The 16710-nt window shown below is 64.1% G+C and overlaps 2 protein-coding genes across 2 annotated transcripts; both read left to right on the top strand.

The window, feature by feature from the left end:
- The first annotated feature begins 403 nt into the window (after window positions 1-403).
- Window positions 404-8271, top strand: CREB3L4 (cAMP responsive element binding protein 3 like 4). The gene is given in 11 exon segments (XM_075071027.1): window positions 404-473; window positions 1156-1308; window positions 1877-2081; window positions 2765-2904; window positions 3293-3385; window positions 3905-4011; window positions 4242-4310; window positions 4831-4879; window positions 4881-4916; window positions 6447-6543; window positions 7014-8271. Coding segments are annotated over 10 exon segments (1236 nt in total). The 5' UTR covers window positions 404-473; the 3' UTR covers window positions 7301-8271.
- Window positions 8272-11586: 3315 nt separating this feature from the next.
- On the top strand, window positions 11587-16658 carry LOC116832725 (cocaine- and amphetamine-regulated transcript protein-like). Its single transcript, XM_032793652.2, has 3 exons — window positions 11587-14051; window positions 14692-14775; window positions 16292-16658. The coding sequence occupies exons 1-3, from the start codon at window positions 13926-13928 to the stop codon at window positions 16397-16399; spliced, it is 318 nt and encodes a 105-aa protein (XP_032649543.1). The 5' UTR covers window positions 11587-13925; the 3' UTR covers window positions 16400-16658.
- The last annotated feature ends 52 nt before the right edge of the window (window positions 16659-16710 follow it).

The following is a 16710-nucleotide window of genomic DNA, read 5'->3' as shown; positions in this document are numbered from 1 at the left end:
CCTGGAGGGGACGGGGGAAATATGAGGGCTGAGCAACACGAGGGGACAATGCGTAACAAAGGGGCAGCCCCCCCACCGATGCACCTCCGTTTGCCAGAGGGGCTCTGGAGAGCAATACCCTAGGCCCTCTCCCCACAGCCCCTGCCCCCCTCTTTGCAGGGCGCCCCACTCCTTCCCCTGCCCCCCTGCCCAGCCCTGTGTCTCTGGGCCCGGGCCCCTTGCAGGGAAATCCAGTTCACCAAGAGCCAACAGCCAGGCCCGAAGCCTCCTCCTGCCACACCCGCTGGCAGCTAAAGCCCCTGCCTCGGCTGGGTGCACTGGGTGCCAAGGAGCCCTTTGCCCTTTTAAGGCCCAGGGTGGGCGTTGGCTGGGGCTGTCCAGGATGCCGAGATCCTGGTCTGAAGCAAAAGGCTGCAGTGTTAGGTGCAACCAGTCTGGCTGGGTAACAACCTGCTCCCTGGAACCAGGCAAAGGTAGGTTGTGCAGCATAATCGCCCCAGGCCCAGCCCTGGGGGCCCTGCACCAGGGGCTTGGTGCCCCCCAGCCACTCCCAGCCGGCACCTGGCGCTCAGTAATCAGGGGATTGTAGAAACGCAGCTCTCAGTGGGAACAGGCACCTCCTGGCCGTGGGTGAGGCGGGGACACACTCAGCTTCTCAGCCAGGGCCTTGTAAACCAGCAGAAAGTGTTTCCCGTGTGTGTGTGTATGTGTGTGTGTGTACACACATGTAGCTCTGCACACATGTTCACTGTGTATGTGTGTGCACAAGTGTGCTGTGGGAGTTTGCATGTACGCTGTGTGTACGTCTGGTGACGAGCGTGTGACTGTGCACCCATGAGTGCTCAGAGGGGTGCTCAGGGAGCAGCAGCACCAGGCGTTGCACTACCCGTGCCGGGCCTGCTCACAGGTGAGACGCATGCAGGTGAAAGTCAAGGTGGCCCTGCCCTGCCCCCTGCACAGCCGGGCTGCTGGTCCCAGCTCAGCTCTGTGGCACTGGCAGGATTTTCTGTTCTGAATCGCTGGGTCCCCAGGGTGCAGCCGTCACAACAGGATGCCCAGCCAGGCTCGGGTGTGCAGGGTGGGTGTGGTGGGGCGGAGAGGAAGGTGGGCAGTGATGCTGCCTGACGTGCTCTTGTCTGTCTCTGTCTGTCCCAGATGGGGGAGCCCGGCAGCCCCGCACTCCGGGCTGTTCTCTTCGAGCTGTGCCCCAGCAGTGCCATACCGAGCCCAGATCCCCCATTCGCCCTCCCAGAGCCGGCTCCCGCCCTGGAGAAGGGCTTTGAGCCATGGGCAGTCAGCAGGGGCAGCGTGAGTAGGGGCCCAACTGCAGAGTGGGGAGGGGAAGGGCAAGCGGGGGGCTCAGGCACTAGCCCAGGGAGGCTCCTCAGGTCACTGTAGGATGCCTGCTCTGCAGCACGGGGGCAGGAGCAACATAGGCCAGGTCTTGGCCCCACCGGAACCAGGTCCGTGCTTCCTAGGGCCCTGCCCCAGATCCTTAGCCCTATGGGGCCCTGACTGCCTCGGGGTGGGGGAATCTACCTCTGGGGAGGGAGCCAGCAGCTGTTCCACCACATGCAGCTGCGCTGCACCGGCCAGGGGCCGGAGAAGGGTCCCATCAGGGCTGCAGAGATAGGCTTTGGACTGGGCAAGGGAGGTCAGGCTCCTACTTGCGGCAGACGGACCCTGGCATTGCTGAAACCGCCAGCAGGCAGGGTCTGGGCAAGGCAGCACGTCCAGGTGCCCCTAGCCCCATTCTGGGGCACTGCCTACAACCCCAAGGTGCCCTCTCCTGGGCGTCTCCCATCCTGGGCCTGCTTCCCATGTCGGACAGGCCAGGGCCGCCGGCTCCAGCCCACGTCCCCGGTGCCCATTGCAGGGGCTGAACGACAGTGAGCCCGAGGACTTCCTCAACATGATCATCAACCCTAACAAGGTGTACAGCCCAGGCAGCGACAGCGGCATCTCGGATGAGCCCGGCTCGGACAGCCCCCAGCCCGGCGAGGGGGCCCCTGCTGCCTTCTGCGCCGTCGTCTGCGACCAGAGCAACCCCCTCCACAGCTACGTGGTCTCCATCCAGCTGGGTGAGCATGGGCTGGGGGGCAGGCAGCTGGCTCTGGGCACGGATCACAGCCGCAGAGACACCAGTGCTGGGCTCCCTGCCCCTCCCCAGGCTGGTGTTTAGTGGAGGTGGAGTGCAGCCTCAGGGTGAGAGGAGTCAGTCATCCCCCTGAATCCTCCACGCTGCCCCACCGCTGCCCCTTGTCCTGCCTATGGGGCGGCCGGCGGAGATGAGCGCTCTGTGCAACCTACCACATTGCATGGTTGGAGCTCCCATCCATGCCCCTCTGTCCATCCATTCCCCTGGCCCCCATCTCTCTGTCTGTCTGTCTGCTGCACTTTGTACCCCTCAGCCCCAACATCACCCCGGGCCCTTGCCCCTCACCCCCAGAACAATAATCAGCATTTTAGCCCCCGCCGGCCCCGAAGCCCAGCAGCGCCTCCCCCCTCACAGCTGGGAAGCAGAGAGGCGGGCTGGGGGGCTGAGGGCAGCGTCCGAGGCCCCTACGCCTGGGGACGCTTGCCCAGGTGGAGGTGGGCCAGGGGATGGGCCAGAGAAGCAGGATCCCTGCTCAGTCCTGGCCGTAGAGCTCTCCGCATTCCTGCCCCACCTTTCAGAGGCTGGGCACACGGGAGGGAGCTCTGCCCCAGGGAAGCAGCCATCCCTGCCTCATGCCTGACCCCCGTGCTGCATCTCTGGCCCCAGGTGACTGGTCGCCCCCCTTGCTGATCCCTGACGCCTGCATCGTGAATGAGCTGCCATCTGCACCCCCGTCTGCCATGCCCAGGCCTGGCACGGTGCCCGTGCTGGTGAGCGCTGGGGACATGCAGGCAGCTGTGGCCCTGGTAAGTCGGCTCAGGATCCCCCTCCTCTCACGCTGGACTGTCCCAAGGCAGCTTTCCAGCAGGGGGGGAAGGGCCGGGCAGGACTTGGCTCCCCCCTGCCCCTAGCAGCAGGAAAAACACTTTGTGAGAAGGTGGCACAATGCCCTTGGTTCCGGCCCACAGCCCCCCATGGCCCCCATCAGGATCCCCTGTAGCTGAGCAGCTGCGCACAGTGCCCGAGGTGCTGCCCCTGTTCCCCAAGCCCTGTCTAGGATCCTGGGTCACCGTGGTTCCCCTCCGGAGCAGAGCGAGAGTCGTGCCCCTCCTGGCCCTGAGGGATGTGGAGGGCTGGGGGCAGGGGAGGGAGGACCCCACCTCGGGCTCTGCAGAAAGTGATTCTCTCCAGCAGCTGCAGTTCCCGGATCTGTTCCTGACGGACGAGGAGAAGCGGCTGCTGTCACAAGAGGGGGTGTCCCTGCCCAGTAACCTGCCCCTCACCAAGGTACAGGAGCCAGTGGGCATGAGTGTGCAGGTGGGAGCCAGTACTGTCCTGAGTGTGCCTCCAAGTGTGCAAGGAGCGTGCAAGCCTGCACGAGGGCACGTGCAAGTACCTGTGTGCGCAGGCCCAAGCAAGAGAGGGTGACTGCTGGTGCGAGTTTGCAGGACAGAGCCTGTCCACGGGGGAGCCTGTCCTGCCTCCGGCATGCGGCCCGCAGGTTTTATGACTCACCAGCTGGTGCAGCCGGCCCCAGGGCAAGGGTGGCCAGTCCAGCTCCACCCACCGGGCCCCACCCGCCCCGGGAGCCCTTGACATGCCCAGGGCAGGCAGGCAGGGCTGCAACCACAGAGACCTGGCTTTTAACGGCAGGGCGGGGTCAGACCAGAGACAAGAACAGGGACTTGCCCCCTCAGACCAGCTCCCTGCAGCTGGGACCCCTGAATCCTGGGGGGGACGTAAGCAGTGCTGCTGGAGGGCAGGGGGAGACACCCCGCTGAGCTTTCAGGCTGCGTCTGCCCACAGGCCGAGGAGCGGGTCCTGAAGAAGGTACGGAGGAAGATCCGGAACAAGCAGTCGGCCCAGGACAGCCGGCGGCGGAAGAAGGAATACATCGACGGGCTGGAGAGCCGGTGAGAGCACCCCCCCACGAGGGCACTGCCTGCCCTGCTCAGAGCCAGACACTGGGAGTGTCCCCCACTGCCGAGGTGACCCTTCTCCGGCAGATCCTGTGCCGGGGTGCCAGCCGTCTGCCCTGCCACAGCCAGGTGTCTGTGCGTCCCGGGGGCAGGGGGTGCTCTCCTGGGCTCTGGGAGGGCAGCTGGCCAGGACCTGAACCCCTCTTACTCTCTTCTCCTGGCAGGGTGGCAGCATGTTCAGCCCAGAACCAGCAGCTGCAGAAGAAGGTGCAGGAGCTGGAGAAACACAATGTGTGAGTGCGATGGGACCACAAGCCCCGACATCCCTTCCAAAGCCAGGAGAGATCCCAGGCATCCTGGCTCCCCTCCCCTCCCCTACTCTAACCGCTAGACCCCACTCTCCTGCCACAGCCAGGAGAGAACCCAGGAGTCCTGGCTCCCATCCCCCCCAACCACTAGACCCCACTTCCCTGCCAGAGCCAGGAGAGAACCCAGGAGTCCTGGCTCCCATCCCCTGCCCCAACTGCTAGACCCCACTCCCCTGCCAGAGTCAGGAGAGAACCCAGGAGTCCTGGCTCCCAGCCCAGCCCGCCCCCCCTCCCGCACCCGAGGATCATGGCGTGCATTAACAGAAGCTTGTGGGGAAGCCACTGGAAGGTGCAGGGGTGTTGGAGGGTGGCTGGTTGATGCAGGGATCCCTGACATGATGGTGGCACAAAGGCCACTGGGTGAGCAACCCGCTCTGGCTCCGCTGCTGGTTCTCTGCGCCCCTCCCCCTCAGGACCCCCTCGAATGCTGTCTCCCCCCCAACAGGTCCCTGCTGGGCCAGCTGCGACAGGCTGCAGCACTGATCAAACCCACCGTCCAGCAAGGCAGCGCAGACCAGCACCTGCGTCCTGGTACGGCCGAGCTCCGCGCTCGCGGGCCCACACATGGCACAGAGCACGTGCCCCACACACAGCCTGCTCCAGGGCGGGCACAAAGCACCCGGCCCCACACACGGCCTGCTCCGGGGTGGACACAAATCTCCCAGCCCCACCACGGCACAAAGCACCCGGCCCCACGCACGGCCTGCTCCAGGGTGGGCACAGAGCACGTGGCCCCACACACGGCACAGAGCATGTGGCCCCACACACAGCACAAAGCACCCAGCCCCACGCACGGCCTGCTCCGGGGCGGGCACAGAGCTCATGGCCCCACGCACGGCACAAAGCACCCGGCCCCACACACAGCCTGCTCCAGGGTGGGCACAGAGCACCCAGCCCCACACACGGCACAAAGCACCCGGCCCCACACACAGCCTGCTCTGGGGTGAGCACAGAGCACCCAGCCCCACACACGGCACAAAGCACCCGGACCCACACACGGCCTGCTCCGGGGTGGGCACAAATCTCCCGGCCCCACACACGGCACAAAGCACCCAGCCCCACTCATGGCCTGCTCCGGGATGGGCACAGAGCATGTGGCCGCACACACGGCACAGAGCATGTGGCCCCACACACAGCACAGAGCACGTGGCCCCACACACAGCCTGCTCCAGGGTGGGCACAAATCTCCCGGCTTCACACACAGCACAAAGCACCCGGCCCCAGACACAGCCTGCTCCATGGCGGGCACAAATCTCCCAGCCCCACACATGGCACAAGGCACGCAGCCTCACGCACGGCCTGCTCCGGGGTGGGCACAGAGCACATGGCCCCACGCACGGCACAGAGCACGTGTCCCCACGCACAGCCTGCACACAGCGCCAGGCCAGACACACTGCTGGGCACGTCCGCACAGACACTGGCCTGTGCACACTCCCAGCCACACACACTGACACCCTCCATCCCCCCCCAGGGCCACACACACTTACCACCCCCGATGCAGACACCTCTGCTCCAGCTACAGCCCCCTGCGCGGGGGGGCCTGGGCATCCAGGACGGCAACACTCACGCAGCAGTGCCCACAATCCACGTCTACGCACAGCCCTCCACAGCTACACAGTCCTGCTCCTGTGCACACCTGCAGAGCTCAGAGCCACCCATAGCCTGGGCCCCACTGTGCACCCACTGACCTCCCTGAGCACCCCCACCCGAGCACCCCCACACACCCTCCCCCTGCTCCTGTGCACACCCGCAGAGCCAGGGCCATGCCCGCACTCAGAGCCACCCACAGCCCGGGCCCCGCTGTGCACCCACTGACCCCCCCCAAGCATCCCCCTGAGCACACAGCCCCCCTCCCCCCGCTTGTGCACACCTGCAGAGCTCAGAGCCACCCACAGCCTGGGCCCTGCTGTGCACTCACTGACCCCCCCCAAGCACACAGCCCCCCTCCCCTTGCTCCTGTGCACACCCACAGAGCTCAGAGCCACCCATAGCCCAGGCCCCGCTGTGCACCCCTGCTGCTGCACAGGGACTGGGCTTTGATCCTTCTCCCTCCTCCTGCAGATCCTGATCTTCTCCCTGGGACTCATCCTCTTCCCCAGCTATAGCCCCCTGCGCGGGGGGGCGCAGGGCAGCCAGGGCGGCTACCAGCCCACCGGAGGTAACAGCCATGACGCTGCAGGGCGGCGTGGAGCTTCCCCATAGACCCAGGGAGGGGTCAGAACTGAGCCCCCCACCCCAGGGCTGACCCTCTCCAATGAGCTCCCCGGAGCTGTTCCCCTCCAGGGCAGATCTGGGACCTTCCTGGTGCTGCTTGGCCTGGCTCTGCCCCAAGGGATCTGTCCAGAGACATGGCTACAAACAGCATCTGTCTCTCACCCCCACGTCCCTGCCCCACCGGCACAGGGCCCCCTGCTCCACCAGCCCCCAGCACAGGCCCCCCCCCACACCTCTGCCCCACTGGTACAGGGTCTCCTGGCACAAGGGGCCTCCTGCACCCCCACCCCACTGGCACAGGGCCCCCTGCCCCACCAGCCCCCAGCACAGGGCAGCCCCCCGCACCCCTGCCCCACTGGCACAGGGTGTGCCCTGCCAGACAGCCCCTAATGCTGCCCTTCCCCCACACCCCAGTGATCTCCAGGAACATCCTGAACCAGGGGGAGTTCTCAGAACTGGCCGAAGCCCCTGGCACCCAGGAGCCGCCGGCCCCAGAGCCTGAACCACCCCTGGGGGAGCAGCTGGGGCCTGAGGCTGTGGCGGAGGATGGAGTGGAAGGGGCAGACGGGAGCCAGAAGGGCACAAACATGACCACTCAGGCCCAGCTGGAGCAGCCGGCGGCTCCCATGGGGCTGCCCCAGGGGAACGGAGCTGGAGCCAGCAGGGACGCAGCTAAGTCAGCCCATGGCGACGAGATGTGAGGGCAGCAGGGACCAGACAGGCCAGAGAGCTGCGTTCCCAGGGCAGGGCAGCGACAAACCACAGCAGACGAGCAAAGGAAGCAAATTCTGACAGCACTTCGCATAAACCGGTGTTTGATCCCCCCTTGGCAGCCCAGGTAAGAAAGGTGTGAAACGAGGGGAGCCGGGTTCCCCGAAACTCTTCCCAGCCTGCCTGGAAATGGTAGCACGGCGGGTGAATTGGGAGGGTGGAATCAACCTGAACGGAGAGCGGCTAAAGCATCTTAGTGTCACGGACGATTGTGTGTTGATCACCGAAAACACCATCAGCCTCCAGAACACGCTGCGAGAACTCGACACACGAAGCCACCACGTGGGACTGAAAATTCACTGCTCCAAAGGGAAACACACTCGGTCTGGCACATGGCCAGAAGCCTGAAGAGCCCATGGAAGAAAGAGGCCAAGACATTTCCATGCGCCACGCTCAGGAAGGTGAACTCTGCGAAGGCAGCAGGCACTTCGTGCACATTCAGTTCTGGCCAGGAGGCTTTTGACTGGCAGGAAATAAGTAGCCACAGTCAAGCTCCGCCCACAACCCCCCAGCTCCACCCACAATTCCACATTGCCCATCTGTTTCTACTAAAATGCTCAGCCAGGCAATTGTCCATCATTAGGTTCCAGAGTCAGCACCATACCCCAGGCTGCTGGCGCCTCTCTCTGTGCTCTCTGCTGACCCGGGGGTGCAGCACCGTGGCGGGGGGAGGAGGGGCAGTTTCGTGGGAACCAAAAGGGCTAGAAATGTTCAGTTTTAGACAAAAGCTTTAATGCTGCCAGCTGCACCAGGCGCAGATGGGAAAAGGCCGGTCTGGGCAGAGCTTGCCCCTGGCGCATTGCAGGGAGCTGGGTTCATATCGCAGGGAGTGCTAGTGGCACAGCTGTTTTCTATTATGAGCCCCCATTCACCCCGTGCTAGTGGCGGGTGGCATTTCTAGTTAATAAAATATCCTGTTTAGTTTTCACCCAGCTCTGGGTTGGTCTGGGACAGGCGGCTCCGGGCGCAGAGAATGAGCATACATCACGATAGGATCTCAAAGCACCTAACAGGCTCTGCAGAAACATCGAGCTTGTTTCACCTAGCACTGAAATGCAACTACCTCTGGGGTGGGCCTCGGCAGCTGTGCAACAGCAACATACACAACAGATTGGGCCAGGAAGTGAAGAAAAGGATCAGATTCAACCGGAATGACAAGGGGAAACCTGAGCAGGAGCCGAGGCTAAGACACCAGGCGAGGGAAACCACAACCTGCCAGGGGCTAATTTCATATCTAATCGCAGCCCCTTCACACCATGTCATGGCAGCATGGAGGGGCGCACACCCCTCCCCCATGCCCTGCAGCACAGGACTCCTAAGGCATTGGGGTCAGCACGGCCTGCTAGGGAAGCCCCCCGAGTCCCCCAGCCCCCGGCTTGTGTAGCAGTGCAGAACCTCGCTCCTTTCTGCACTGCTGGGCAGGGCTCTATGTCCTGCTGCCGCTGGAGGGAACAGGGCCCCAGCCCTGGGATTTGTCTCTACACGGAGCGTTATCGCTGCCTCCCGTCGCCTTCCTCCGGTGCCCAGGGAGCCAGCTGCCTCCCAAGTGCCCCAGCCCTGGGCCTGCCTGCACTGGGTGTTCAGTGGGGCCTACTGGGCATGGAGCAGCAGGTATCAGGCGCTGCGGGAGCCGTGTGCATGGAGCCCATCAGCCCGGTTCCTGTCCGGTGCCACTCAGCCCTGGCTAGAGACAGCTCAGGCTGTCGGGGGCTCATTGTCCCTGCCCTGGGCCCTGCTGCAGTGGGGCGCTGGGATCTGGGGTGGTTGGCACCCACACACGGGGAGAGGCCAGGCCGCAGCTCCAGGCTCATTCCCACACAGCTGAGCTGTTAGAAGCTGCAGCCCGGGCCCCCCTCCGACAGCCCCCCCTGCCTTGCCTGCCCTGAGCCCCCAGGCGTTTGCGTCACTCAGGAGAGGAGATTTCTGGCCATGTGGGCGAGATGCTGCTGCTCAGGGAGCCCCCGAACCTCAGCCCTGCACTAACGAGGCAGCTTCACAGGCTCTTCCCAGACGCTGCTCGGGGAGTGGGGGGAGCTTGGAACTGGGCCTGTGTCCACCAGGAAGTGGGGGTGCTGCTTCAGCCTTTCTCCGCTGACGGGGCCTTGTCCCATGACAGTCTCTCTGCTGGGGGGTGGGGGGGCAGCCCCTTTGATTGACACACAATAGCTGCATCCTCAAGCTTTGAGCTCCGGTGGGGGCCCCCCCGCCCCTTAGCTGGGAATGGCCCTGAGCTCTCCTGCAATGGCCGTTTATAACAGCATAGGGCAGCAAACCAGTGCCCCCCCCCGACCAGTGGCACAGCCCCCCCCACTGCACACGCGTGTACACACACACAGACCCCGCACCTCCCCCCCCCAAGACATGACGCACTCACATTGCTGGGCCCGTTACCACCCCCCCCAAAAGGCTTCTCCCTTCAGGCAGCTGGGGCCAGCCCTGGGCACCAGCTTCGACCCCTCTCTGGGGTCAGGGAGTAATTTCTGTTGTCAGAAGGTGGAATTGCTGTGCAAGCAAGTTTGAGAACCCCAGTGCTGGAAGTTCCCTGCTTACGCAGGGGCCCAGGGTACCCGGCTACTCAAGGGCCTGGGGTACCCAGCTGCTCAGGAGCCTTGGGGTACCCAGCTGCTCAGGGGCCCGGGGTACCCAGGTGCTCAGGGGCTTGGGGTACTCAGCTGCTCAGGGGCCCGGGGTACCCGGCTGCTCAGGGGCCTTGGGGTACCCGGCTGCTCAGGGGCCCGGGGTACCCAGCTGCTCAGGAGCCTTGGGGTACCCAGCTGCTCAGGGGCCCGGGGTACCCAGGTGCTCAGGGGCTTGGGGTACTCGGCTGCTCAGGGGCCCGGGGTACCCAGGTGCTCAGGGGCCAGGGGTACCTGGCAGCTCAGGGGCCCGGGGTACCCCGTTGCTCAGGGGCCTTGGGGTACCTGCTGCTCAGGGGCCCAGGATGTGGTTAATCCCAGTGCAGACTGGCATGATTATGGGGGGGGGTGCAGATTAGTTGTGTTTGTGCATCCCTTACATAACCTGCCACATGGCGCGCGATGTGTGGGTGTGGGGGCTCAAGGCTCTGTTGATTTGGATTCATGGAGGGGGCTAGCGCTGGGGGGGTTCCCTCGGGCCAGCACCTCATACTTGGGGCAGTGACTCGTTCTAGCAGCTCGTGGGCAGCAGGGTGCCTGTTAGCTCCTGGGGAGATTCGCGCAGTGATGCCAGGCTGGTGGGGCAGGGCTGGGTCCGGGTTTCTCCCCCCAACACACAGATCCACCCGTTGTGCCAGGTGGTGCCCAGAGACCTCCCAACCCCCCATGACACCTCAGATCCTCCTGCTGCATGTGGGGGGAGCTCGCAGGCCCCTACGTCCCCACAGCACTGGCTCTGCCCAGCATCCCCAGGCCCTGTGCTGGGCACAAATCCAGTGGGAGCTCATGGGGATGGGCAAGGCAGCAGGTGCCAGGCAGGAGCCAGGCGATGTCCCATGGGGGGCAGCATCCCCTGGGGGGCTGGCACCAAGGGGCTGAGCAGCTCTGGTCCCCAGCCAGGCACAGGCTGGCAACCAGACCCCCGCATCCATACAAGGGCCAATCCGTTCCTGGCCCAGCCGGGCACACTGCCCCAGGGAGGGGAGGATAGCCCCATCCAGCAGCAGCCAGCACCTCCCACACGCCCACTTCCCAGCGGGCAATCAGTTTCCCTGCCAGGCAGCGTTATCAGCGGCTCAGGCCAGGCGCTGAGGCTGGGTCAGTGCCACCCTCGGGAATCCCCAGCTGTCATGGAGTGTGGGGGACACAAGGCCCTGCACCCCCGGCTTCCTGCGAGTCACCAGGACTCTCAGCCAGTCAGTAACACAGGTGGTTTATTAGATGACAGGAACAGTCCCAGACAGGTCTTGCAGGTACAGACAACAGGATCCCCCCCCCAATTAGGTGCATCTTGGGGTCCTGGGGGCACCACAGCCCAATTGGGGGGGTCAGAACCCCATCGGCGCTTCCCTCCATTCCCCAGCCACCTCCTGAAACCCCCACCCTCTTCCCCCAGCGTCTCCTCCCCCAGCCTTTGTTCAGCTTCCCGGGCAGAGGTGTCACCTGGCCTCTATCCCCTTCCTGGGTTCTCCCGTTACCTGCTCAGGTCCCCTCCCTCCAGCCAGTCCCCCATCCCCCAGTGCAGCCCCCCACTCAGCATTCACAGCCCACAGTAAGAACAGTCCCAGTTCGTGACACAGTGTGTGCAGCAGCAGCACCCCCCTTCCCGGCCAGGCCAGGGCAGGAGCCAGGCTGACCTCCAGAGAGCATTAAACGCCCCCCACCCCCAGTGGGACTCCGTCTGCCACGGGATCCCACCGGCTGCTCAGAGCCACGTGGGGAGCCGAGCTCATGGGAAGAGCTGGGGCCTCCCGAGACCTGAGTCTCCAGCGCCAGCATCCAGGAGCCAGGGAGGCTGGGGGCAGGGGCCAGGCCAGTGAGGGCAGGAGTCCAGCCCCACGTGCTCTGGAGCAGAGACCGGCCTGAGACAGGGTGTTCGGCAGGGACTCCAGTGACCCCACCTGGGGAGAGGACTCAGCTGTCCTGGGTGCAGGGCTGAACCAGGCCCAGTCTCGATGCTCGTGGTGCCAGGTTAGTGGTCAAGGATCGGGCTGCTGGGGGATGCAGGACTAGGGTGTGGGGCGAACGATGCCCGAGGGAATCCACCTGCTCCCCAGAAGGCTCCATCCACAGGCCCCAACCATGCTGGGTGAGCAGGAACGCAAGGCACTGGTGGATGGGTAGCAGGGAGGGATCTTTTTAACAAGCGGGGGGTGGATTTTGGCTGGTCTGGTGGAAAATCAATGGGGTAAATTCCCCTCTGGTGTAACTGTGGCGTTCAGTCCCATCCTGGCTAGGTGCTGTGATGCTCGTACCGGCCTGGGCCCAGCTCGGGTGCTGCCCAGGGCCCCGTCCGTCCTGAGCCGGGCTCAAGCTCTCATTACCCAAGGGGCACGACTGAGCTGAGGGCTGTTGTGCCAGGCACGGGCCAGGCCCTGCCCCGAAGCACTCGCAGCTAGGGCATGGCAGAGGGGCAGGGACTGGGCTGTCACCCAGCAAGGCAGCGTGTAGAGCCTTGGTGCCCTGACCCCCAGCGGGCGGCAACCTGCTAGGCTGGCTCAGGGCAGAGCCTCCTCCAGTGGCTTAGCAGGAAAAGCCCGAAGCTCCGGAGCGCCTGGCAGGAGCCCAGCGCAGGCAGCGTCTCTGCCCAGGGCCTGACACAGGCTGGCGGCTGGGAACTCCAAGGTGCCTAGATGCCAGCAGCCCTGCTCATGGCATGGGAGGGCAGCAGCTGCCAGAGGCACAAGGGTAGGCATGTAACCTTGGCGACGGGGTGCAGTCGGGGACCCCCCCAGTCTGCAGCAAGAACTTGTAACCTGGTTCCATTGGACAGCTGCAAATGGGGCCTGGCAAGGCTGTCGGGGCTGGGGGGGCAAGTGGGGCAATTTGCTCCAGGCCCCACAGGGGCCCCCACAGGAGTTTTTTGGGGGTCCTGGAGCGGGGTCCTTCACTCGCTCCAGGGGCCTTGGAAAGCTCTTGCAGGGCCTGGGCCCCTGGAGCTTCTGCTCCAGGTCTTTGGCGGCAATTTGGCGGCGGGGGGGTCATTCCGCCCTGGGACCCGCTGCCGAAGACCCTAGGCCCCCTGAATCCTTGGGCAGCCTGGGGCCCGGGCCTTGTGCCCACAGCCCAATTCTGACACAGGTCAGGGTAAAGCTGCCCAGCACCCACCTGGCAAAGTCAAGCAGAGCCAGGACGGGATTTTATCTGTCCTGGGGCTGAACCAAGCAGGGACGGGTCCATTGTCCCCAAGCTGGCTCCAACCCCACAGCAAAGAGGGGAAAGCGCTGCTCCCAGGAAAGACCTGGCAGCCAGACGCCTCCTCTCAGCTCAAGTGCTGAACTCTCGCCGAGCTCCCGGCCCTGGCTGAAGGGATTTGGCCCGACCTCAAGCTGTCACCAGGATGGAGAGGCGGACGCGGCCAAGCGGGAGAGCCGGTGCCCCAGGGACAGACAGACGCACGCCGTGATTAGTTAGATGGATGCACATGGGCCCAGCCAGAGCGCTCTGCTGAGAGATGGATGAGCACTGAGGGGACAGATACCCAGACAGTGAGATTAGCTGGATGGATGGGTGTGGGGGGAACGGACAGACTCTGACAGAGAGATTTTGCTGCCCGGAGCCCTTGGGAGCTGGTGGATGAGGGATTTGTTACATTTAATTCCCTTCTTCTTCGCCAAACACACATTAACCCTCTCATAAATATTAACACCCCCTCAGACACCTGGCTCCAGCCCCCACCCCAACTCCTCCATTCATCCTACTCACCGCAGCCTGTTCTGGCAGCAGCCCCCAATGGGAGAGGAGGTCTCTGTGCCAGCCCCTGCCGTGCTCCCCCCAGCCTATCCCACCTCCCACCTCCCAGTGCGTGGGCTGGGCGCGGCTTGCCAGGCCAGTCTCTTGCTGCGCTCGGAGAGGCACATTGGCAGCAGGCACCCGTCGTGCCCCAGCCCCAAAGAGAGCTCCCCACCGATTCCCCGCCATGCAGCGAGCCACCATGCTCCTGCTCTGCCTGGCTCTCCTGGCCCACCAGGAGGCAGATGGGGATGCCCAGCTACCCCAGGACTTACCCCTGAAACACTTGTACCAGCCGCATGAGAAACAACTGGTGAGTTCCTGCCTCCAGCTGGGCGCAGGCATGTTCTCCTGTGCCACCCCCCAGCGCTTCCCACAGGCCGGGGCATTCACCCCAGCCTAGCTGCCTGTGTCTTTGCATGCAGACACGTGCCTCCTGGTGACCCCCTGGGCTCCCTCATGGCCCCGAAGGCTGAGATAGTCCGGAGACAGGCAGGGCAGCCCCGATGCAAACCCCGGGAGGAAGAGACTCTGACAGGCCAGGTGGAGACCCCATGGGGGCAGCGTCACCCCATCACTGCAGGGTTCTTGCTCTTTCCTCTGAAGCGGCTGGTGCTGGCCAGCGTCACAGCCGGGTGGCTGTGCTTGATGGCCAGTCCCTGTGCTCTCATGTGAAAAGCTGGATGGGACAGTCTGCTGCAAAGGGGAGCATGTGGGGAGAGGGGCTGGGCAGTGAGTTTTCTGCCCCCTGACTGGCTGTGTCAGTTTCATGAGAGGGTGAAGCCAGGAGCCCTGGATCAGGCGGTTGTGGCAGGGGAGTGCAGGGTAACTACCTGTCACACCCACTCCTTGAACAGAGCAGCAATTTCCAGCAGACGAGCTGCCCCAGCCTGCCCCTGAGGCAGGGCTTTGCACTCACCATCCTTCTTCTCCTTGTCTCACACCGCACCCAGCTGGTGGAGCTGCAGAATGTGCTGGAGAAACTGCAGAGCAAGAGGATTTCCACCTGGGAGAAGAAATATAACCAAGTCCCCAAGGTAGCGTCTGGGGCTGATCCGGCCCCTTCTGATTCTGTGGCTAAAGGATCCATGTGTGTAGCTAATGCCCCAGCTGGGCTCACCCAGCGCCCAGCAGTTCTGTGCTTCCATTTGTCTGTCCACCCAGCTGAGTTTGCTGCTCGTCCCTCTTCCAGGCGCAGGGCCAGGGCAGTCCCTGGCTGGGGGGCCCTGCTGTGCTCCCTGGGGATCGGTCAGTGACCAGCCGCACGCCAGCCCAAGGGTTTGCTTGAGCAGCCTAGGGGCAGGGTGGGTGTGGTCGGGGGCCAGCCCCGGGCCCAGGAGAGCTAGACAGGAGCATTTTGGAGCCATTCGAGCGATGGGGAAAGGCCACGTCTTTGCCTTCCCCCCATCGATTTCCATGGGCACATGGGGGCCCCGACGGGCCAGCTGGCCCAGCGTCCTGCCTCTGACAGGCTGGTGCCAGGTGCTTCCCAGGGAAGGAAGAGCGCAGAGTGATTATGGACTGATCCATCCCGTCGCCCAGTCTCAGCTTCTGGCAGTCGGCGGTTTAGGGACGCCCCGGCCATGGGGCTGCATCCGTGTCCATCTTGGTGAGCAGCCACTGACGGACCCACCCCTGTGAATTCTTCCTTGACCCCAGCCACACTTTGGGGCTTCACAACATCCCCTGGTGCCTTCTTCGCTTTGTTTCAAACCCGCTGCCCAGTGATTTGGCTGGGTGACGCCTGGGCCGTGTGTTATGTGAAGGGGTAAATAACACTTCCCATGTCACGTTCCCCTCACACCAGTCGTGACTGCAGCCCTCCATCCTCTCCCCCACTCGGCTCTTTTCCAAGCTGAACAGCCCCAGGCTGTTTACTCTCTCCGTGTACGGAAGCTGTTCCACCCCCTGCTCGTTGTTGTTGCTCTTCTCTGCATCTTTTCATGGCCGTGGCCAGAACCTGCAGCACCCGCTCTGCCAGCCAGCCCGAGGGGGCCTTCTTTCGCAAGGGGGCTGCCTCCTGCAGACGCTGACTTTGCTTCCTCTCCCAGCCACGCGATGCAGCTGGAAGGGCTTGGCTCTGAGCTCATGCTACCCTCAAACAGGAGCCAGGGCAGGGCGCTGACACCCCAGCTCCCCTGCCCGGGGTTCACTGACCCAGCCACGCACAGCCCTGGGCTCAGCAGGAACGCTGCCCATCTCTGCTCCAGGGATATGGGATTCCTCTTAACACAGAGCGCCCAGCTCTCAGGGTAGCCCTGGCACCGAGGGGGCAGATGCAATCAGTACTGGCACAGTTCTGGCTGAGGCCAAAGTCTGTTGCTTTTAGCAATTAACCAGAGGTGCCAATGCTGGAATTGAGCCCAGTGTCCACCCAGCGAGCTGCAGGGTGGAATCCAACCCCTGCCCCACAGGGGGATCCTACTGACCCCCGAGACCCTGCTGCCGAGGGGTTTCAGAGGCCCAGCTGTAACCACAGGGGGAGCCTTGTTTCCAAGTGCTGCCTGCGTGGCACAGCCCCGCCCTACAGCTCTGCCTCCCTTGTCCCCGCAGTGCTTCATCGGCCAGGCCTGCGCAGTGAAGAAGGGCGCCCGCATCGGCAGGCTGTGTGACTGCCCCCATGGAGCCACCTGCAACTCCTTCCTCCTCAGGTGCTTGTAGCCACTGCATGCGAGGGACCCCCAGCCACAGATCATCCTCCCATGCTGCTATGTGTTGTGATTCCCCGGGCAGGAAGCCAGGGCAGGCTGGCAGTGGCCACTCTGCTCAGCAGAGCCCAGAAGAAGGGGGTGGCAATGCTGGCTACTCCAGGAGGCTGCCGCAGGGCTAGGGTCTCCTGCTCCTCTGACCACCCACTTCCCAGGGGCGCTGCTCAGTCAAAATGGTGAAACCAAGGCCACAGGCTTTGTCTCGCTTTCACTTGCTGCCTGCAGCCCACCACCACACCTCGGCGCCCCACCCGGCTCCCCTGC

Source organism: Chelonoidis abingdonii, chromosome 11 (assembly GCF_003597395.2).
Source record: "Chelonoidis abingdonii isolate Lonesome George chromosome 11, CheloAbing_2.0, whole genome shotgun sequence".
NCBI classification, from domain to species: Eukaryota; Metazoa; Chordata; order Testudines; family Testudinidae; genus Chelonoidis; species Chelonoidis abingdonii.
This window is presented reverse-complemented; position numbering and strand designations above follow the sequence as displayed.